The sequence below is a fragment of the Sturnus vulgaris genome, chromosome 6 (assembly GCF_052056855.1).
Source record: "Sturnus vulgaris isolate bStuVul1 chromosome 6, bStuVul1.hap1, whole genome shotgun sequence".
NCBI classification, from domain to species: domain Eukaryota; kingdom Metazoa; phylum Chordata; class Aves; order Passeriformes; family Sturnidae; genus Sturnus; species Sturnus vulgaris.
In genome coordinates, this window is record NC_142248.1 from 25,599,500 (window position 1) to 25,622,998 (window position 23,499).

General features: G+C 49.9%; 1 protein-coding gene across 1 annotated transcript; it reads left to right on the plus strand.

Annotated features, from left to right (window-relative positions):
• Positions 1-5,829: 5,829 nt before the first annotated feature.
• JDP2 (Jun dimerization protein 2) lies at positions 5,830-23,086 on the plus strand. Its single transcript, XM_014890180.2, has 3 exons — positions 5,830-16,611; positions 21,100-21,204; positions 22,031-23,086. The coding sequence occupies exons 1-3, from the start codon at positions 16,411-16,413 to the stop codon at positions 22,214-22,216; spliced, it is 492 nt and encodes a 163-aa protein (XP_014745666.1). The 5' UTR covers positions 5,830-16,410; the 3' UTR covers positions 22,217-23,086.
• Positions 23,087-23,499: the final 413 nt, after the last annotated feature.

The window sequence follows — 23,499 nt, forward strand, 5'->3', positions numbered from 1 at the left end:
ATTTTTAAAAAGCTAGGGAGCACTGTCTTTCACAGGAACTTCTTAAGGAGGCTAAGTGGCCACAAGGTGATTTGTGCTGGCACTGCTGAAATACTGCAGAGCAGAAACTGTGGGCCCTGAATGCTCAGAGCAGTCTGCCTCTGGGAGCCATGCAGGGGTGCCTTTATTGTAGAATGGAAATTAATTCAAACTATAGTGAGTCTGGGATAGACCTTCAGATGGAATCCATCTCCAGCTGGAATACTCTGTATGCTTCTCATCATCCATACTGAGGAAAACAGAGGAAATAAGGCAGATAAAGAAAGTTACTAAAAAGATTAAACTCCTTCCACATGAGCAGGGACTGCAAGGAACATGTCAGTTTACAGAGAAGATGCATGGGGAAGGGATATGAATTAGATAGAACTGTAACTTTTTAAGGAGACATATATATTTCAAAGTTTAGGCCAATGTCTAACTGACAAAGATAAGAAGGAAATTCTTTTTTGAAGAGGTTATTCCACAACTGTCCAGCATAGATTATTTAATTTAAGGATTTGGCACTGTCAGAGACAAGCTCTTGCACAGCATTTTCCAGCCCTGGCATCAAATCTAATCAGTCCTATTTTTATAAACAAGAAATGTGGGGATCAATCAGCTCATCAGCCTGTCTGACCACTGTGGTGACCACTCAGACCTTAGCACTGCCACCAGCTCAGACACAGCTGCTTTCCCTCAGTGACTTAGGGGCAATTTACCATCCTCTCACTCCTACTCTTGTGTGATTTTTCTTTTCTCATCCCAGTTCTGGAAAATGACTGGAAGTAATGGTTTGGTTTTTTTAAAAATAAGACTAGAAATTAGTTAGGGATTCATGAAGGAAGCAGTTAAATCAGAACTTAGTTGTGGCCAAGGAGGTGGTAAGACATGTAGCCAGAGGTGGCCAAATGGCAGCTACGTCTTGTCTTGTATCACCACTATTGTTTCCTGCAGGGTGAAGCTCTTTCTTGCTGCAGATAGGTATTGAGTTAGAAGTTTGAATGTACAAGTCCTAGGTCACATCCTTCAGTGAATGGTTTTCAGAGTTGGCCATCAGGATTGCATATTAATACTGAAGACAAAGATCAGGAGAAAGGGAAGCAGATTCATGAGGATTTAGGTGATTAAAGTGGATGGGTAACAGATTAAATGCACTGTTTCACATAGCAAATATTGGATGGCAAGTGTGCAAGCAAGCAGCAGGTCTGAGGAATCCCAGTTAGGCAGAGACACAGCATAGCTCTCTCAGTCTCAGTGGGTGGGAGAGACCATTAACCCTGTCAGCCTGCACTGAGAGGCAATGCCAGAGAGAATTTTACGTGTAGGGCATTAATGTGGCTTTATATCAGCCAGGCATGTCCCGTGTGCATGTTGTTGTGATAGTCAGCCCTGAAGAGACTGCAGAAAAGAGGTGAACTGGAATGACTAACATCCTGATTAGACTTAGAATATTGATTAATTCCAAGCATATAAAGCTGTGCTTGGTCATGCAACAGAGATGTTTAGGTCTAGTGTATCATTGGTTTTCTTGGCCAAGAATGTCTCAGGGTGGTTACTGTGAGCTCATCACTACTGACAGTGGCATCAGGAGGGTGCAGAGCTCCTACATATGCTCTCAGAGCATTTGGACAGGTCATATTAAATATCAAGGACCCTCAGGAGCCTTGTCCATGCTGTGGCTCTTGTCACTGTGCCACAGACAGGGCTGTAACAGGTTTCAGAGAAAAACCTGGCAAGAGGGACCAGTACTGGCTCTGCCTTCCCTGCCCACCTTAGGAAGGCACCGGCTGCCCCAGGGCATCGTCCCCTCCTGCTGTGAGAGGGCCACCAGGCAATCCAGAAGGGGGATGGGTGAAGGAACAAGGGTGGTTGTGGAGCTGTTCTGTGGTGTCCTGGCCTAGGCCTAAATCCAGCTGATGAGCTGCACAGTTCATCCATGTAGAGAAGGCAGAGGAATGAATGCTGGCAGGCAAAAAGCAAAGACTTTCCTGAGGACTGAGAGCAACTCCTTTGCAGTCAAACTTCTGTGCTGGTGCAGCTCTGTTTTGCTCTAGAGCTATCTCTGTTCCTGATAACTTTCTGGTCCTGTGTTGTGTTTCAGGGACTGTGTTTCCACATCCATGAGCCTTCACCTTCCACACACTTTATTTTGGACAAAAATATGCAAATCATCCCTTTCATCTGAAGAGAAAGCCGTCTGCCAAGCAGCAAGGTACTGACAGCTTTTTATGTTCTGTGCAGTGGAACTTTTGCTTTTTTTCTCAACAGCTCCTGTCTCCATTGCAAATGCTACCATTCACATTTGATTAATTTGACTTTGTCAGCACATGTTTCCACTGCAGTGGCAAGACTGACCAGCCCTGGTAGGGCCAGACGTGTTTATCTGCATCATTCAGCAAACAGTCAGTTGTAGGTGACTTTTTTTTCACTTTTACCCACTGAAGCCACAAATTCTCAATTAATTGTTACGCCTTTACTAGCCAAAATGAAACTATCTGAAAAGTAAGCATATTTGGTGTTTACATGAGGCAAAACCCAGCTTGGGAAAAGAACAGTTCAAGCACAAGCGGCTGCAAGAGCAAGGAAAATTCCCCTGTGAGACAAGAGTTCCCGTTCCCAAGTCAAGGAAGAATGATGCAAGTTTGTCCCTTTAAACATGTGCGTAAGCACTGTCCTAGGCTTCCCTGGAACTAGCTCTTCAATAGTTAAGTTAAATAAGTCTCAGTTAGGACTAACTTGCATTATTATAATAACGGAGGCTCAGCTGCCTCCAGAATCTTCAGTGGGGAAGCAGGAAAGGAAAGAAATTATAGGCTGATGGGCTCCCCTTCCCACTTGCCAACCTTCTTCAGCACAGTCTTGAAATCTGCACTGCAAACATGCTGCAAGTGCTGGTCTTTTACAGACCAGTGGATGTTGGATCCCTGCTCCCATGCTGTGGAGGCTGGCTGGGACAGAAAGGGCCAGTACTCGAGGCTGGGGCAATCGATGTCTATGTTGCAATGAGATCTCCAGCTCTGCCCACCAGTGAAAGGGAAATGAAAAAGGCAAAAACGGTGGAAGACAGAGCAGAGAGAGCTCTCTTTCTTCCAACCCCCTGCAAAGGGGGGGAAATGGCACTTTCCCACCTTCCCCAGGGTAGGGAAAGGCTGTAGGAGGAACCATGTTCTGGACTGAACCTTGCTCAACCAGGTCATCAGCCTCTTCTGAAATCCCTTCTGTTTGTCCTCTTCCTTTCCCTCAGGATGCAGCAGTTCTGAGAAAGCTGCCATGCCCTGAAGGCAACTTGTCTGATTTGCTAGAGAGAGATACTGTTTGTCAACCCCATTGGGATACCAGCAGTTTAAGGCAATAGAAAAGTCTGTCCTATCTGATGCAGGAAGGAATGCATATGGAAAAAATATATCTTGGCTGACAGTTCTCCTTTCCCCCCAAGATGAGGTGCCAAGATTAAGGAAATATTGGGGTTGTACGCAAAAAGTGTATAAAAAGTATTCTGCCTCTCTGAAAACAAAACAAAACAAACAAAAGAACAACAGCATGAGAAGATTAGTAATGAAGATACATGTGCAGTGTACTGCCAAGCCAAGATGTTACCTATTTCTGTAGGAAAACTTGGGTAGGTTATATCCTATATTGAACACAGCATTTCTGATCCCATGTTCCTGCTCAGTCCCAGATCTCTCCAACTGAATGCTCTTTCTCTTGCTGAGGTACAGATGAAGAGGACAAGGCTGGAAGTGCTGATGGCAAGACCTTGTAGATGATGAATAGGGTGAATCCTCTATTGTATAAAGAAATTAAATTGATGAATGTTGAAAAGAAGCAATGACTGACAAAGGAGAAGGAAAACAAGGTAGGGTGGGTGGTGCCTCTCTGTGGTGTCAGGTGGGTCAGAGACGTTGCACTGTCACTTCGCTGGGTAGTGCTGCTCAGCCCGATGGTTTTACTAACTACTCTTATGATGTTGTCTTTCCAAAGGAAAAGGTGCCTTTATGTCCTGAAATGCTTTAGGAGCAACAGCCCTGGAGCATCCACTATCTATGGCAGGGACCTGCATGCTGCACTGCAGCATTGTCCTCCAGTTGTGCAAAGTTTTGCTTCCCCAGAACAATTTGGCTGATGCAGCTGGGAAAAGACCAATTTAGAGAGAAAGAGGAAAGAAACAAACACAAATCAGTTATCAGGAAGGACCCAGTCTGTCACCTGCTCCATGATCCCCATCTGACATCAAGGTGCTAGAACGCTGGGCGCCATGAGTGTACCTGTGCTTCAGGCAATGTCCCTCCCTGATGTCCCGTTGATGATAAGAAAACGAAACAGCTGGGAAGAGGAGCCTTGGCTGACAGCCCTTGGCCCTTGTATGAGGGAGTCAGCGTTGTGTGGGCATGAGGAGGCCATACTAGGGGAGGGATGAGATGAGAAGGTTCTTGCCTCCCACGGGACAGTGGAGTGACCCTGCAGCCTTCCCTGTTCTCGTGCCTTTGCTACCCTGGGTGAGGCGGGCTTAATGGTGGGGAGCACTGGATACTCTCTCTAGACCTTTACCTCCTTCTTCCCAGCCTCAGGACTGAGGAGCGGAGGCTCCGCACAAATCGAGGTAGCTCGGGCACGGCGGTAGCGGCACCGGGCCGCGTCGCCGGGGCTGTCCGGGACCGTGTCCTGGCGTGCGCCGGGGAACGAGAGTGACGCGAGGGGAAGCAGAGTGTGTGGAGGGGTGCAAATAAAAGCGCGGGGAAGACGCGCACCCGGTCGGGAGATGCGAGGTGCCGGGGCACCGTGGTGCGGAGGGGTCAAGAGGTGCCGGGGATGCCGGCTGCGAGGGCAGAGGGTCGCTGAGGGGTGGCGGGTGTGAAGTCCCGGGGTGCAGGATGCGGAGATGCCGGGCCGTGAGGTGCGGGATGCCGAGGTGCGGGATGCCGGGGTGCCCCGGCTGGTCCCACCCCTGCGCGGCGCTCCCCGCCCCGCGGCCCCGCTCCCCCGCCCTCCCTGACGTGTGGCGCTGGCAGCCCGGCCGGTTCCGCATTCCCGACCCCTCCCCGCAGCCCAGGGGCCGCTATATAACCGGGGCTGATGCAACCCACCCCGCCGCCTGCCACAGCCTGCGGGAGGCGCGCACCGGGGCGGCGAGCGGTGGCGGGCCGAGGCGCCCCGGCGGCGGCCGGCACCGACATCGGCACCCAGCGGGGCCCGGGGGTCGGGGCAGCGGCGGAGGCGGCGGGGCTGAGCCTGCAGCCCGCGCCCGGCCCCTACGGCCGGGCCCCGCGGGCACCCCAGCATTCCGGTCGTCCTGCACGGTGGGTGTGGGTGCGGGCGGGGGACGTGCCGAGCGGGCCGGGACTGCGGCAGGGGGCGGGCGGCGGCGCGGGGCTCCGCGGGGGTGGCGGACAGCGGCGACGGGGGCTGGGCTGGGGGGCGCCCGGAGGAGCATCCCGAATCGGCGGCAGCGGGCAGGGCGCTGCTGTCCGGGCGGTCGGGTGGAGATGCGGAGAGACCCTCCGCGGGGGCGGGCACAGCCGCATGGGCGGCCCAGAGCAGGGCTGCTACCCCCGCAGCCGGCGACGCGCGGGGGCTGGGGGTGCCTCTGGGGGTGCCTGGCTCCGCGCTGCCGCTGCACGGAGGAGCTGCGGGGCGGCGGGGGCGGCCTGCCCCCGCTTTCGGGTGCTCGCTGCCTCCGCTTCACCTGCCGGCCGGGCGCGCAGGTGAGGGGCGCGGACTCCCTGCGGCTGCCGGCCCGGGCCGGGCGGGCGGGCTGGTTGTCGCCAGCCGTGTCTCCAGCCTGGGAGGCCCGGGGAAGGAAAGGGGCCCTGGAGGTGCCCCCACCGCGCGGTCCCAAGTCCGCTTTAGCAGTCAGGCATGGAGTTGAATGGAAGTTGCATTCTTTTGCACACTCTGCTCCAGGAGGCACTTTTCTTTTTTCCATGGAAGGGAAATAGGTTTGAGAGCAAATTGGGGGAAAGGGAGAAATACCAGGGGAGCAAGAGCCACATTATGTTTCCATTTTCTTTTAATGAAGGCCCTGTGGAGGTGTATTTGAAAACACAGGGTCTCCTATGCCTTCAAGGAGGGTGAGAACACTGTGCTGGCTGGTTCCAGGGCCATATGCAGCGTATGGTGGCCAATGAAACGGGGCCTGGCTCGTTCTCTTGCTTGTCTTGGCAGCCTGCTCCATGGCTTGCATTACCAGCCCTGGAACACAACCACTGCCAAACTGTGAGTGTGTGTGCGTGTGTGTGTGTGTGCTTGGACTCCAAGAGCTCAGCAGAAGCAAATGCTTCTGCAGCTCAGACCAGGAATTTTTTAGCTAGTTTTGAGAAAAGTTGCATAAAAAAACTGTCTGCAGGTTCTTGACAGAATCTGCCCTGGGAATTTGTTGGTAAAAGCTTGTGTGAAGGCATCTGTGAATGTCAGTCTTCAGAGTTCAGATTCTTAGTGTGAGTCCTAGTAATTTAAAAATCACATGCCCATCTAGGGGATGAGTGTGTGGGTGCAGGAGTTGCCTTCCACACCATTGCAGCAATTGGTTGCTCCTGGTGTCAGGGAAATTAACAAAATCTGCTGAGTTAGTGTGCAGGTTATTGCCTCTGCTTCCTCATTGAGACACCTATGGATACTTTCCCTGCATCTTCACAGTTGAGTATTGCCCTCCTTACAAGATGTCTCTGTGCTACATTCCTTGCCAAGGAAGAATAAATACTCCCTCAGACCTCTTGCCTCTTTCTCCCCTGTCCCTTTGAGCAGTGTGTCCAACTGTTCAGGCAGCACTGAGCATCTGCTCTGTGGTGTCGTTCCCTAGCTAGCATTTGCTACTTCAGCTGCATTGCCTGGGCCAGGTACTTGGCAGCATGCGATGTCTTGAATGTGAAGCTGTAAGAGGCTCTTTTCACTGCAGTGGCTGTTTGTAGTGGGCCTGGCCCCAAGAGCAAGGGAGGCAGAGCCGTGGTGAGAAATGGGACCCCTTGCCAGCATGTGTGTGTCCTGCAGTGCCAGTGCAGCAAGGAGGGGGCACTGCAAACCTGATGCCATCTGTCTTTGACTGCATTTCTCAGTTGCTTGGACTGTCCGGGGTATCAATCCAAACATTGCAGGCTATTTTAACATGCAGCCAGGGAGCTGAAGGCACATTTGGGCCTCTCAGCTGAGCAGCGCTGATGCAAACTAGCCGGAGCTGGCCTTTTTATGGATTAGAGGTCTTTGTGGATGACCCTGGTATTCAGGGCATAATTTTGAGGAGTTTGTAGGGGGGGTAGGGGCTGTCATCTCTGAGGCCATCCTTGGCTCCTGAGGACAGAGCTTTGTGCTGGAGCAGGATTGTCTTCTTGAAGAAGATTCTAGCCCTGACCACATGTGGTTATGGAAGGTCCTGGGTAATTTCAACAAGTCAGTTGTTAGGCTGCAGCTCAGACACTGTGGTTTTCTCGGACCAGGATATTCCTTCCTTCTCAAATCCCTCTGAGCTGCTTCAGGTATGAATAGGATAGCTTTTACCTTCCTGCTCTGTACTGCCATCCTGGTGGACAGCAACCAATGGGTGGTACAACCTCAAATAATTAATTGCCATCTTAATAATACTGTGATAATTAATGGCATTTTTTGCAGTTATTGCAATTAACGATCGCCGTGGGGGAGCCTTGTTATGGTAAGTGCTGTACAAAACCCTGCTGTCACAGGTTGCTTGGAAGTCAATCGCTGCATTGCAGTGGTGGGAGCAGCTAAACTAGAGCTTTTTGCTGCCCTGTGAAGGTACAGAGGAAAATGCTCAGGGAGGAAGGGCTGTGAGCTGACTGCTTTGCTAATGGCAAATGGAGATTATTTCTAAAGCTGAGCACTGGAAAACCAGTATTCCCCCACCACCCCCCCATAAAAGGGACAAGAAGTTGAATCATTAGATAGGTGGGTGTGAAGGTCTAATGGTGAGACCCAGCTGGACAAGGGGCTGCAGAATGGCATTTCTGGGCTGCCCTGTGTGCACAGTGTAGGAAGCTTTGAGCTTCTCTGATGGAGAAGAGGAGGGAGGGAGGGCAGCAGGGCTCTTTGCATTCCTTTTTTTAGAAAGCTTTTCCTAGCCCTCTGTCTGTCAATGACTCTGATGTTCCTCCTGCCAGCTAGATGTGCAGGACTGAGCCAGAATGTTCCCACTCATGAAGCAGGTTTAGAATTCCACCTCCTGAGGAACAGTTCTTCATAGCTCCTTCCTCTGTTCAGCACTGTCGTTCCCCCACTCACTCTGTGAACTGGGGGTGAGAGGTTACATGTATGGGTGTTCACATACCCTGCAACTCTTCTCCCACCACGTGGGGTTGCCTGTGGGAGAAAGGAACAGCAGGAATGGCAGCTTGGAGTGTATGTGGAAAGGGCACAGATGTGTCTTGGGACCTGCAAACCTAGAACCTGGTTATAGGAACTATCTCTCCCTCCTGAGATGGAAAGGGAGTGTGGAGGTACTGCAATGAGTAGAGAAGTATCCTGTGTATCAGTGTCCTGCAGGTGATGTGCCCCACCTCAGTGCACTCGATAGGCCATGCTGTGACCATGCCTTTAACTGGCCTTTAAACAAAGGGGGATTTCTGTGATGCCATAAAACAGTAAGTAAGTAAAAAATTACTTCTCTCAGTAAAGAGAGAGCATGCACGTTTTTATCCCAGTTGGTGTCACTGCAGCTTTTCAATATGCTATAGGTGGTGGGTTCCTTAGCATCAGCAGGTTCAGCAACTGAAAAAATGAAAACACTGTGGCTGTTGTTAAAGTCCATGTTTACCAGAGCTACTGCACGGGCACTTGAAAAGACCGGCTATCCTCAAAGGGCTGTGTTCTGATATTTGGCAAATAACTTTGACACTGACCACTGGTGCTTGGCACTGGCCCTTCAAGTTACTGCTTTTAACAGTGCAGAGCAGAAGCAGCTAGCCAGAAGATATAACTATAAGGTGCTACTCAAAATTAAATACATCTAGAGTAGATAGACTTGTGTGGCAATGAGAGAGTATAGTGTTTTGGACAGCAGAAGAAAGTTCTGATTGAATAGCAAGGTACTTGTGGCACTGGGAATATGGGGTAGTGTCTTTCTGCCTTCATCTGCTCCCACTGTGCCTGAAACTCAAAGTGGAAGTAGGTCTGTAGGCTTAAGACCATCGGCACTCTGCAGTCTTCTCAGAAGAGTCCAGATGGAAAAAAGCAAGTGGCTCAGAGCTTCAGAGAGGAGTGATGGCCAACTGCCCCATCTTTGTTTAGGACGTTACATTCTTGGGGCATGAGAAGTTGGGTATGTCAGGAAAGGGCTTTCATATAAATCATCCTTCTGCTCACAGAAGGAACTAGATAGAGTTAATATATGACATAGAGACTGAGGTAGCTTGACAGCCAGGAGCTAAAAAAAGTTTAAAAACGGCAATAAATCCAGAGTAGAATCTAAGGAACTAGAAGTTGGTAGTGCTGCTTCTGATCTCCAAAGCAGAATTGTTATTCCCTGTTGGCTGGGAGCAGATGAAAGGCCAGTTACTGCGACTTGGGTGCTCCAAGACAGTGCACACAAATGGCAATATGGTGGTAGGTGCTAACACACTGATGAAGAGATCAAAGATGGCTTGTATGGTGGCTTAGAGACTACAGCAATGCTGTGATGTGTGGCAGCTGACAAGTAATGGCAGGCACCCAAGCTGAGCCTGGTGAGACAATACCAGGCAAGCATGGCCTTTGTTCTGCAGGCAGCATGGAGGAAGGGCTGGTAGGACAGACTATGCTTTAGTGCTGTGCTTAACATGGGCAAAAGAGAAACATGCTGGTAGGTACAGTGTCAGAATCTGCTGGCTGGCAATATTAGATGCTAGACTGGCTCTCTGAGCATCAGAAGGCTACTTGGATCAACCATTATAGATGTCAGCACATGTGAAACAGCTTATGTTGTAAGAAACTGTGATTGTATTATAGACAGGAAAATTGAAAATAAGGCTGCAAATAGCCCTCACTCTCACCAAGGAGGCTGACACCAGAGATAAGGCAGTAATGGCAACATAAATTGAAGTGTGACTGTCAGAGCCTGTTTTGGGATATCATGGTTGTCTCTGCAGAATGATGATTTGATGCAACAGTAGCAATCACATTTGGTTCCTAAAGAAACAAACAATGCCTCTGGATAAGTGGGGATGCATAGGATGGTGGATACAAACTGAGGCGGACTATGTGCAGGGAATTGAATGTATGATTTCAACACAGGTAGGCACTCCTGTGCCAGTTTTAGTCTGTGGGTAAGAATAGCAGTGAAGAGGTGGCAGGAGGGGTGTGAATACAGGCTAGCAACTGGAGTACAAGCCCCCAGGAATACTGGGTTATATGAATTATGCCTATGCACATTAGATTTATGCTGCAACTGCTGTGCAAACACCAGCTTCTTAAAAAGAAACAAACCCAAAACCAAACAAAGAGTCTCCTGAAAAAGCAGCAACCAAATCAGTATAGGAAGAGGAAAAACCCCAACCCACTACAAAAAAAAAAAAAAAAAAAAAGCCCAAGACCATGAAGATTAGAACTGCAAGAGAAAGAATAGAAGGGTATGTGGGGACAGTGTCACCGAGGAAGCTGAGCAAATGTATGGGACAGAAACAACTTGGTAAAGCTTCTTCCCTGTAGGTTGTGGTTTCCAGAAGATAACAGATTCTGGCAATAGGAGAAAAACTAAGAGTAATGGGTCCTGCTTTAAGAAATATTAAATCAACCAGTGTCACAGACTGTTGACCATAAGGACAGAATTGGGGAACAAAGCACACAAGCACGTGAAACTGGTGGGAAAGATGCAGCACAACCAAGGTGAGTAAAGAAAGCTGTACTACTGTAACTTTTAGCATATGAGACTGCTGATCAAATAACTGAGTTGATTGAAGCCACAGGAAGAACAGTGCCAAAGCAAGGATGCAAAAGTTGCTGCAATTATCAGGAGAGTTTACAGACATTTCGGCAAGAGGTCAAGTCTTGTGTTACAGCATTTTAACCAAAATAAGGGAGTGTAGAGGCAAAGCTAAGGAAATAAAAACTGAATTTTGACCCGTGAAACCATGTGTTGACCAGATTTTTGCTGCAAAGATAATTGCTGAACAGAGCCATGACTGGCATAAGCTACTTATCATTGAACTGAAGTTGCAAGAAAGCCTTCTGTGTCCTAATTCACTCTGGAGCATCTTGATGTCATGGCACAAAATGCTGAATAGTATTGGTGCAGAAGGCAGAGTTGTGGTGCATGTAAACTCAAGCTGGTGTAGCTGATCCAATGGTCATATGGAAGACTGTACATTCTCATTCCCCTTGCTGTGTTGCTGTTGGCTTCATTATGTGGAAAAGCATAGCTGATACATGCATATACAAAGGAATTGTGTGGTTCAAATGTAGGACACCAGAAAACCAGGTTTTACTGAAGACATGACATTTCCAAGCTCATGTAAGGAGATGTTGAAAGACTACCTGGCTTTGAGAGGAAAAAGCTGTGTTATTAATCAGTTCTGAAAATTAAAAAAATCTAATAAGAATCCCAACTAAAGCACTGTATTAGAAGGGGAAGGAATACAGAGGTGAGTTGGTTCATGTGCCTTAGAAATAGCAAATGCTGCAAGGGAATATCCAGAAAGGAAATAAGAATTGGCAAGGCACCACCTGTATTCGCCCCATCCAGCAAGATGTGGCTGTTGAAGAGCTGCAACTTGAAGGTCACACTCAGATCCTGAACTTTAAAGTTCTGCCCTGCTGTGCAAATGTGGTACAAATATGCTGGAGCTGTAGGTAAGCATGTCCATGTCTGCCAGGGTAATGGCTTTGGGAGGAAGACTGGAGGATTAAATAGAATTCCATACACTGGCTTTTTTTACATGATCAAAGTGCAGTTTACCTCTGGCACTCCCAAGAAGAATGGGAAAATATCTGGGACTCAGAATGAAAATAAAGTTGTACTTATATTAGGAAGAAGCAAAGGAGTGGAGCAAACTTGGAGTTTGTTCAAGTTTGAGTCCCTCCAATCAGTGGAAGTGGCAGTGCCTGAGGCTGAGGGCCCTCAAGAACTGGGGAGATGATCTGTTACTGCACCCCTACTCTGCAGAGAGGCATGACACCTCTCCTTATTCCTTTTTATTTCCATGATTATAGCCCTGCTGGGAATGGTGTTATGTTCCTCTCCAAGGCCTAATTCAGCTTGACTCTTGGCAATTCTCAGTGTGCTCCTGAGTTTTCTTACCCCTGAGCAAGCTCTCACTTGTAGAAGACAGTCTTCCCCCTTTCCACCTAGTTCTCAGCAGGTTTATGGTTTTCCAGAGGGCTTTTGGCACTTTGGTTTGATCAGCTTAAAAAATAATTTACACTGATGCGGTTGTGATGTGGGCTTTGGCACTGCTCTCCCTGGATCCAGGATAAGTTTTTAGAGCATATTGGATACTGGGCCAGCCCCTTCACTCTGACCTGTTTTGTGTGTTACACTGGTACAGAGGCTATTTCAAGGTGTATTAAGCTACCAGAGCAAAGATGTAGAAGGAGAAGATGTGCTGGAGAAAACACAGTATTTTCTTGAATCCTTAGCTACTGGTCCCCACGGACCTGTCCCAGGCTCAGGAGTGCATGGGAGAAGGTGCTGAGTGGTCAGGCTGTCCCACAGAATGGATTTCTCTTTGCTCCTTATTTCCGAAATTGCAGTGACCCTATCTTCAGTCTGCCTGAGCACCTGGACTGTCTAGCCTAGGTGCTGCCAACTGCATGTCATGATGAAAGACAAGCACAGCACTGCCAGCCAGTCAAGGGAGGGGATTGTCATGCACTGCTCCACGCATGTGTGGCCTCACCTTGAATGCTGTGAGCAGTTTTGGGCACTGCAATAGAGAAAAGAGATTAAGCCATTAAAGACCATCCACAGGAGGGCCATGAGGATGGTGAAGGGTCTGGAGGAGAAACCCCATGAGGAGTGGCTGAGGTCATTTGGTCTCTTCAGCCTAGAGAAGAGGAGACTGAGGGAAGACCTCACTGCAATCTACAACTTCCTTGTGAGGGGAAGAGAAGGGGCAGGTACTCTTGTGACCAGTGACAGGACTCAAAGAAATGGCATGAAGCTGAGGCAGGGGAGTTTAGGTTGGATATCAGAAAAAGATTTTTCATCTAGAGGGTGGTTGGACACTGGAACAGGCTCCCCAGGGAAGTGGTCACAGAACCAAGCCTGACAGAGTTCAGTAAGTGTCTGGACAACACTCTCAGGCACATGGTTTGACTTTTGGGCAATCCTGTGCAGGGTCAGGAGCTGGACTTGATGATCCTGATGAGTCCCTCCAATTCAGCATATTCAATGATTCTATGAATAAATTAAAACCAAGTTCAGAATGGATTTTTGGCATCCAGTACTGGAATCAAATCAATTCTTATCCTGAAGCCTGTGGAAGTGTGGGTCAGGGCCCCAGATCAGTCTATGAGAGTCTTCAAGTGGATGCTCATATACTTTTGCTACTGATTATTTTTCTATTATATTTTTAAATTTTGATGTAAGCTGTTCAAGCTGGGGATGGACGCCTGTAGGATTGCTGGTGAGGGGTGTGCAGCAGCTGGTCTTGGCTGTGCTACTGTTTGCAGGTGTCTTCCCCAGTGCCACAGCATGTCACCTTGGTGGCAGTGTCAGGGAAATGGCCAGCTCTGCAGTGTATATAGCTTTCCCAAAATGGTAGACTGAATTTAACTCCATACAGCTCTGTCTTGTGGCAGGAGGTCCTGGGAAGAATCTCTAGATTCACCTCACCTTTGTCATGCCACCTCATCAATCCTCATCAGCCTTCCTGCTGGAAAGGGAGGATCTCTGAGGAAGGTGGTAGGAATTTAGCCACACTCCCTAAATAACTCCTGTTTTCCTGTCTGGAGTGTCGCCTAAGGGTGTGATGGTGCTTGTTTCTGGAGGGTTGAAGCATCTTAGCCATGTGTAGGCCTGAAAAGAAGGGGGAGGGAGGTAGTGTGCAGCTTCAGAGCCCAGCTGCACTGGGCATCTCTGGACATCTTGCAAGATATTGGCACAGATTGTGGTACAAGATGTCAGTACAAGATTCCCTTGCAGATGTGGAATTACAGTTTTCTAGTTTAGAGATCTCTGTGGAAGAATGAATACTTTGCATCAGTTTAGGTCTTTGCAATCTCAAGGAGTTGACCTGTAGCTTTTTCTGAGGTCAAATATCATTACCAAGTATTTTCTCTTTCTTTTCTGTCACCAAATGGGCAGGAGTCTATTTAGTCAGACAGTGTCACTTCTCTTGAGAAGTTACTTGTCTGTCTTTCCTGTCTTCAGGCTTTAATGACCTTATGTAGATCACCTCCTCCCTGCCCAGCTTCCTCTCCTCACAGCAGTGCTCCCAGCACTGCTGAGCACTGGCTTGCTTTCCCCTTTCTGGTCTCCTAAAGGATGACTGGAGCAGAGGACTTGACTCCTGCTTGCCACTTCTTCATGGTTTCTCTCTTGCTACATCTGCTTTCCCTGCTCTTTCTCAAGTCTTCTTGATCATAGCTGAGCAAACCCTGCCAGGGGACATCTCATGCTGACACCTGTACCTCTTCATTGGCAGATGAGCCTGTATGACGGCTCACAGCTCATTGCAGCTTGTAGGCACTCTGTGCTGCAAACCATTGTCTGTCACACCAAAACAGCTTGCACAGCACCCGTGCTGGATGCTGTGGAGCTTGCATTAGCCTCTCTGCCCTTGACTAGCCTCTATGCTTGTTTTTCTTCCCTTCTGCTGCTTATCTCTGGTTCCTTCACATTAACAAATATATTAAATAATCTCTTGGGTAAAGAGATGTGCCAGCACCAAGAAATTCTTAACTTCCCTGTTTGTCATGAATAACCATGTTCAGCCTGCTCCCACTGACTCCACCAGAGCAGAGTGGCTGGACCAGGCAATCTCCAGGGATCCCCTCCCAGCCTCAACTGTTCTGTGATCCAGCATTTCTATCTCCCATGCAGCTTCACTCAAGTTTTCAGCCTGGTACTGGCATAGATTTGTCACCCTGGGGTGGCAAGTGCTGAGCAGCTGTGGCAGCTGGCCTGGCTATGTGTATGTGTGTGAGTCTGCTCGAGTGGACCAAAAGTCTGTATTGCCTGTTACCTGGTCTCTCAGCAGATGAGAGTGATGCTTTGGAAAGAGCAGGGCAAGTGCATGTTATCCCTCATTTAATGCTCCTCCTTTCTCTGACACTTGGTGCTGTGAGAGCCTCCATGAGTTTCCCCAGCTGTTTGTTGAATCCTGCCTTGTGACTGGTTCTTGTTGGAGGAAGCTGCACAGTGAGATTTTGGGTTTACTCTTTTAGTCTATTTCTCTCTTGATATTGCTGGTCCTTATCCCTGCTATGTTGGTGCCTCCTGCACAGGGGTAAAATGGGGTGGATGCCCTGGAGGCTCCTACAGTGTGCTGTGACTTCTCTGGATGGCAGAGCAAGGAGAGCAGTGCATGCACACTAGGACATGTGGTTGAGTTGAAGAAGAGGGGCAAATGGCTGCTATGTGGACAGAAGCTGACTCTGAATGCTGTAAATAGGTAACTTGTGAGTGTCCCAGGCCAGTTACACAGCAGGGATGTATTCCAGTCAACAACCATCTGCTCCCATGGCTTTTGGACTAATGTAACACTTCCAACTCTATGGACTTACCATTTTAGTTTTAATTTTATTATCTCTTTGCTGCTTATTCTTCGTACTTATTGATAACTCCCTTTCTCCTCCCTATAAATGACTTGCTGAAGTTTCCCCTGACCCTATTCTCACTTTTTTCTTTCATGATAGAAGGGGACTTTTGAACCTTGTACCATTTCCCTTCCCCTCCAGCCTTTGTTTCCTCATGTCTGTGCTGAGAGATGTTTATACAGTGGCAGGCTTTTTCTTGCAGTTTTATCCGTGGTCTTTGTGTGCTGTGTCCCAGCCCTGACCACTGGCTGAGCCTGCCCAGAAGAAATCCAGCCTAGGGCATATTATGGTCCTCTTTGTGCCATTTTTTTCCTTGTACTAATAATCCACACATTAATTAATCAAAACTCAGTTAAAAGCAAACCTTGATCTGCTGTATTCCAGAAAAAGGTGTCCATGGGATCACATCACTGTCATTGCAGCCAGCTCCTGTTCTTCTGGTGCTTTGCCTCTCAGGTCTCTTCCCTTCCTGACCTACACCCCAGTAGCCTATTCTTCCTGGTAGGATTCATATATTTTGGTTTCTATCATAAAAATTCTGCTTATTCTCTGCCTTTGCCCTTCCTCGGGGAGAACTTCTACCTTCCTTGATTCATGCCCCTGTAGGTGATGGGACTGTAGCGTGAGTTTGTCTTGTGCTGTGTCACGAGGCCCTCTAGCTGGGTTGTAATGGGATGTCTGTGTCCCCCTCCAGCCTAGGAAGCTGTTTCCCCTGCTATGATGCCAGGGCAGATCCCCGACCCGTCTCTGACGGCTGGCGCGCTGCCTGGGCTCGGCCCCTTGACAGGACTGCCCGGCACAGCCCTGACCGCCGAGGAGCTGAAGTGCGCCGACATCCGCAACATCGGGGCCATGATCTCGCCACTCCAGTTCCTGGAGGTGAAGCTTGGGAAGAGACCTCAGCCTGTCAAAAGTGAGGTGAGTATTGGGGGCTGCTGGCTGCAGGTGGCCCTGCAGGGCTGTTGTCTGCACTTGCCTGGGTTTCCGTCCTGCCTGTGCTTGGCTGTCACAGCAGGGTGGCCAGCAGTGTGTTTTATAAGCTCCCTGTTTGGTGATGTGCGTGCATATTGGCAGCTGCTCCACTAGCTGCCTCTTGTCCCTGCCTGATTTTTGTGTCCCTGTCTGTCAGTGGTAGCCTCAGTGTCCCAGACCTGGCTGGTCCAATGCAACAACTGGCAGCCATCTGAACTCAAACCCTGCATGTGGAGTGAGGTCTGCTGCAGAAGGCATGTCCCTAGGTTGGGGTCAAGGGGAAGTCACACAATCTGTCACCCGTGTCAACAAGCCTTTGTTGCTTCTGGTATTGGTGTTGCCTCTCCAGCAGGGATGGGGTGTGTGAACAAGCACTGCGAAGCAGTGACTCAGCCCGTGCCACAGGCACTGCTGGCTGGGGGCTGCCCCTGCCCCATTGCTTGGGGTGGGCCCTGGCTTCACCTCGAGTTTCCTGGGATGGGGAAGGTGGGTAGTTTCTGCTTGGTATCACAGGCTGCCATGTCAGAGCCAGGCTGAAAGGACTAGGGAGGTGCTTGGACAGTGTTTTCTTCTCCCATGTGTTGGTCGTCCAGTCTTTGACTGGCTGAACTGGTGGTGAGTGTTTGCATCTCCTACTGCCTGCAGGTGGAGCTGGGAACCCACCGTTTGAGAGGTCCCACGTTGGTGAGGGTGCTGGCTGCTGTTAGAAGGTCCAATAAACAGTCTTCTGAACAGAGCATTTCTCTGTGTGGGTTACCGCAGATGATGCCATATGAGGATGAGGTGATGTGTGTTCTCGGGAAGCATGAGCAAGGAGGTGCTAGATGATGTGAAAAGCTGCCTGTGATGAGCTGTGAGCTGAAGGGAGTAAGATAAGAGTTCCAGGGAGCAACCTGCTCTCCAAATGGTGCTGACACTTGATTTAGCCCAATTTTTTGGCATAAGCTCAGCAGCAGCCAGGCCTACCTGTGTAGAGCATCCCTGTTCTTTTCCCCCAGCTATTTGAGGTGGACTCCTGTGGATAGAACTGGTATGATGTAGTCCATCTGATCAGCTTGCACAGGAGCTCTGTGCCCAAGAGAGTGTCCAGTCAGCTTGTGCAGCCTGGAGGTTGCCTGGGAAGGACTAGGCAGCTCTGCAGTGGGAAGACCTGAGGTTGGGATGCTGTAGGAGACCATTGCAAGGCCCTGGGGACGCTAATGGCTTTCATTCCTCTATGGGCAAAGCAGTCATGGATTTTCAGCTGAAGCCAAATTCTCTTCCAAGCTCTTGGCCTGGGTATTAATGCAGCAAATGGTCTGCAGTGCCTGCCTTGCTTCATGGGTTGGGGAAGAAAGAGGGTGACTCTGTGGCTATGCTGTCTTCCCGAGCCCAGCTCCTTTCCTGAGGCATCTTGGGCATCTCTGAGCTGGCCCTGCAACTGCTGCTTTTGCTTTTTGTGGGCATGGGTTTGTGATGTCACTGGCATCTGTGTAACAGGGCCAGGGCAGTTCTGCCCCAAAGAAGGTACTGGAATTGCTGAGTGTTCTCTGAGCCAGCTGTTGAGGCACCATGTGGAGGAAAGAAGAGAAAACCCACTGATAGCCCTTGCACTGCTACCTTCCATGCAGCTGGTTCCTTCCCCTGTGAAGCTGAGGAGCTGAAGACAGCAAATGGAGCTGCCCTTGGCAAGGCTTTGCAGCAAAAGCCTGAGGGAGCTGAGGCAGTAGCTGCTTATCCCATGAGTAGCCAAGAAGCTGCCCACGCATAGTTTTGCAATGCAGCCTGCAGCTGCTTTCCTCTTGCAGGGCGCTGGAGCCCAGGAATGCTGGGTGCCAGCATGCCACTCTGTGGTGCCTGGGAGGACAGGCTGCTTGCCATGAGCCTGGGCAAGGCAGCTGTCTCTGCTCTGCTGGGGCCACCAGCACCTCCTGGCATTGAGGTGTTTGTGCCTGGGGGCACACAAAAAACCCACCCTGCAGGGTGATGGACAGCCCCACTGGGAAAGCTGCTCTCCTCTTGGACAGGAGTAGACAGATGCTGCTGGGCTCTTCCACCACTGAATCCCACCTGAGGTGCTCCCTCTGGGACTGAGCCCTGACCCTTGGGCAGACAATCACCTCAGTCTCTGAGGCTGCCGACTGAGGCAGTTCAGGGAGGCATCCCCAGACCTTCAACCCACAGGGATCCCCTAGAGCTCAGCTGCTGGGACATGTTGTTGGGTGATACATTATCACTGTCCCATGTGCTTCTGAGTAACGTCCTAACACTCAGCACCAGGGCCATGTCCCTTTTTGAACTGAAATCAAGCAGAAGTAGATAGGGAAAACTTGCCTTCTTGAAGAAGAGAACTTCTCTGCCCAGAGAATTTGTGGATTCCTCATACCTGGAAGTGTTCAAGACCAGTCTGGATGGAGCTTTCAGCAGCTGTGCTACTGGAAGGTGTCCCTGCCTGTGGCAGGAGGATTTGAGCTAGGTAATCTTTTAGATCTCTTCCAAGCTTTTCTATATTTCTATGAAGCTACAGGAGCTGTGGTCAAAAAGCAGAGCCAAGAGTTCAAGCTGCTTCTGTCTGTATTGAGCATCCTTCCTTGGGCGTCTGTACTCACCTAAAGGACAAAGACCTTTGCTGGGCCCTCTGGGGTGGAGGCAGGGTCAGAGACAGGCCATTTATTCTGTAATTATAGTTGAATGGACCAACAAGGCATGGAAATGTCAGGTGGTTCCCAAGGCTGGTGCAGTTGCTGGTTGCTCTTCCAGTTGCTGTTACGCCCCAAGATGGACTTTTGAAGCCAAGTTTGGGGGTGTTTTTTGAGCTTTGGAGCTGTGAGCACATATTACCCCTCTGCACCCTCCTAGTAATCCTTGAACTAAAAGGCCAAGAAGCTGTCTTATGGGTAGAGGAGTAGTTGGTGAAGGTTCATAGGGGAATTGCATCTATCCTGATGTCCACCTCCTTTTAATTTCTGTCAGGAAATTTTATAAGACCTGGCAGCAAAATGTAGAGTTAGTGCCTTCCAGATTGCTTCTGCTAACCTGTGACATCTAAGTTATGTGGGTGCAGTGTGAGCTGTCCATTTCTGACTGGAATTGGGGATATCAGTGCAGTTCCCATCCTAGCTCTCCCAAGTGTGGTACACTGGTGCCCCATGACACTGCCTTGACAAAGGAATGGTGGCAGCCTGGCATTATGGAAATCTCTGCATAGCTTGTGCTGGCTTTGTTTAATATTTTAGCCCCAGCTAAAGTAGCAACTTTGATATAATGCTTGCAAAGTAAGGTAGAAAAGATGCAAAACCATTAGTGCTATAAAGCTTGGACATTGCCTTCTACAGCATGCTCTGTGCTGTGTTATTGGACATGCAACTTACTTAAGCTACCCCTTCACCCTACCTTTGCTGAGTCCATTTTTCATCCAGTCCTGGTGCATCACACTGGGATGTTTTGATTAGTGGGTTTTGGATCTGGTGACTGTTAGCAGTGTGCACAGTCTACTGTGGATGATGGCACCTGCAGCCTTCATTACCATCAGGCACTATTGGTGTGTTTACATGTGGTGTGATCTTGTGGCCACTGGGTATCAGTCAGTAGGAATTAGGCAGTTCAGTGTGACACCCCAAATTTCAGAGACCCAGGCCAAATGTGGATGAAGGCACTGGGGACCTTTCCTATTAATCCTACAAAGTATAACCTGACTTCACAGGGCTTTCCGGCACTCAGATTTTCCTTGAAGCTAGTTTGGGTTCTTGGATGTAGGTATGCCATTTACACAGGCTTTTCAGCATATATCCATAAATAATTTGATTATTGGTTTCTGACCCATAGGGCCTATGGGCCTGGCCTGTGTGGTTTGAGTCAAAGAGCACAGAGAACCGAGTCATGGCAAACAGTGCAGGTACTGCTGTGTCCTGCCTCCTTACAGGGGATGCACGATAAGGGGATGTCCCCACCTTACTGTGGTGGCCCTGTGACTCAGACAGTGCTGAAACTCAGCAGACAGTCCCAGGTATTGGACTGGGGCAGGCCCAGCTGGGGTATCTTCTGGGTTTTTCTGCCTCTTGTCCTTGGCGGTGTGTGTGATGCTTTCAATGTCTGTGGTCACGGAGCTGAGCCTATAGATGTCTGTGTGACAAACCACCCGTGTTTCTAGGAGGGGGCTCCATTCTGTCTCTTCCCTCTCAGGGAGGGAGCAGCCCTGTGAAGGGCTGTCTGTCCCCAGCCAGCCATGTCCTCAGCTGTGGCTACAGGTCTCCCTCTCTGTGTTCCCACAAAGTGGAGGTAGAGGCTGTAGTAGCAGCGTACCTGGTTCCAGTGAGGATTAGGTCATGTTGTTGGTGGCCTGTGACCAGGTGGCTGCCACAGTGCCCTGCCGGGGTGGGGCTGCCGTGTGCTCACCCCTACCTCCTGCCCCAACCCACACCTGCTCGCTCTGATCTGGGTTTCTCTGTCTTGTAGCTGGATGAGGAAGAAGAGAGGAGGAAAAGGCGCCGAGAGAAAAACAAAGTAGCAGCAGCACGATGTCGTAACAAGAAGAAGGAGAGGACGGAGTTCCTGCAGCGGGTGGGTGCCCCAATCTGTCCCAGGGCATGGCAGGGACCTCCCTAGAACAGTGCTCCAGCTGAGGGCAGCATTGCCTCCTGAACTGCCCCTCTGCCACCCCGTGCTCCAGTGCCTTTCTCTGGGAAAATACAGCCCCTGCTTTTTGTGAGGCTGTGAAGGTGGTGGCCATGTACATGCACAGGCAGAGCTTTACCCATGGTACCAGGGCTAGAGGTTGGCTCTGGGCTTGTGGTGAGAGAGGAATGATAATGTCTCTGTCTCAGTGCTGGAGCAGGAACACCTATATGAGTGTGGCACAGGATGGGCTGGCAGTATGCTGGCCCCTTGACTGAAGTCCTAAAGATTTTCCCACTCAGAGGCCAGATGCCCACTCCATCTCTAATCTCAAGGCAGAAAAACTGTCACAGCATCTTGCTGTTTTTCTGCAAACGGTGGTGAGACATGGGAAAATGACACAGCATGAGATAAGGAGTCATTTCACAAAGACATATCCTTACAGATGGGCTGGGTGAAGACTTACACATGGGTTTGTTCTCAAACACCAGACCACAGAAAGCAGCCAGGCAGAGGTTTTGCTGGGGTGGGGCAGAGACCTGCCCCAGATGGTGGCTGTGTAATTCTGTGTGATGGCACTAAGTAGCACAAGGCAGCAGGGCTGGGCATGAGCTGCCTGGAGGGATGTGATGCCTTGGCGGGTCTTGAGTCTGCTCCCCTGCTGCAAGGGCTGAGGGAGAGCACTGAGCAGAGGTGGCATGTTGGCCAAATTGTGTCTTGTATCTTGTCCTGATAGATGAAGTCACATGCGGTTGTGTTCCTGTCCTGCTAGGAGTCTGAGCGTCTAGAGCTCATGAATGCTGAGCTGAAGGCCCAGATAGAAGAGCTGAAACAGGAGAGGCAGCAGCTCATCCTGATGCTGAACCGGCACCGTCCCACCTGCATCGTGCGGACAGACAGCATCAAGACGCCTGAGAGTGAAGCCAACCCACTGCTGGAGCAGCTAGAGAAGAAGTGAAGGTGGCACAGGGCCAGGAGGAGGAGACAGTGGCACAGGGTCTTCCAGGGTCTCTAATGTATGTACTGTATGAAGAACTGCACACCCAGGCCTGGTGCAGCCAGGACCCAGTGGGCTTCCTTGGGAACTGTGGACTAAACATGGGAACAGAGAAGATCAGGAACCTGCCAACCATGTACTCTGAGGCTGAATCTGGGAGCAGGGCTGGTGGTACCAGTGAGAGCAACCTCCCTGTGATACCTCACCACAGCCCTTCAGCCTGCTCTGAGCCCTGGGACCCATAGAGCCACAGCGTGTCCTTGCAGGACCACACAGCCCGTGGGAAGCAGGGCTGCAGGCTGAGGCGTGGCAGCTCTGCAGTGCCCACCAGCACCCTGCCCAGAAGCTGCTGCTGCTCCTGGCACATGCTCCAGAGGGAAACCCAAACCTAAGAACCACAAACACTTGATGCAGCCCCATCTGGTGGGCAGGCCTGTCGGGGCTCGGTGGCGCAGGCGCCCCCCCACAAGCACACTCAGTATAATGTTTACAGCCCAGCTGTCCGTGTCGGCCGTGCTTTTGAATGCACATTTTTACACTTTTTTAAAAATATTTTTTACAAAGTTTTTATACAGTGATCTCTATATGGATTTATATAATCACTAGATGTGATCCCATAGAAATGTATGTTATAATGGTCTGTTTGTTACAAACACATATGCCACAGTTATCTCCATTGTGTTACTTGTCTGGTAGCATCCAGCTCCTTTCCTGGCATGCTGGGAAGGGGGTCCAAGCTGCCCTCTGCAGTGGTGTCGCTACCCTCTCCATCCATGTATGTCCTTCATAATACTCAGTTCTGTATCTCTCAGTAAATGTTACTTTTGCGTATGCTGTCCTCCTGTAGCTCTGTTTGGGTCAGCACTGTGGCAGGGCTGAACAGGCCAGGTGTGTTCCTGGCTGAATGGCACAGTGGAGCAGATCCCAGAGCTGGTTTTGGTGGTTGTGTTAGCAGCTGTGGGCCAGGAGAATTCACCCCAGAAAGCTGGGAACCTTCGAGGCACCTCTGACTATTGTCGAGCAAGAAGTAGCTCAATGCTGCACCAAAGATGACACGCAGGCCTAGCTTGCCACTTGGAAGGGCAGAGGGAAACTGGTCCTTTGAAAGGATGCAGAGCACATGCTACACCTCCTTATGTTTTCTCTTTATTTCCCTCTGCAAAGTGTACATGGTAATAAATTCCCTCTTTTTTTCCCTCTTTAGTATCCCTGTGGATACTAGATGATCCAGACACCTTGTCCAC

Coding starts and splice junctions, on each gene's coding strand:
- JDP2 (XM_014890180.2), top strand. CDS start 16,411: ATGATGCCAGGGCAGATCCCCGACCCGTCTCTGACGGCTGGCGCGCTG. Junction 16,612..21,099: donor CTCAGCCTGTCAAAAGTGAG/GTGAGTATTGGG, acceptor TCTGTCTTGTAG/CTGGATGAGGAAGAAGAGAG. Junction 21,205..22,030: donor GGACGGAGTTCCTGCAGCGG/GTGGGTGCCCCA, acceptor CTGTCCTGCTAG/GAGTCTGAGCGTCTAGAGCT.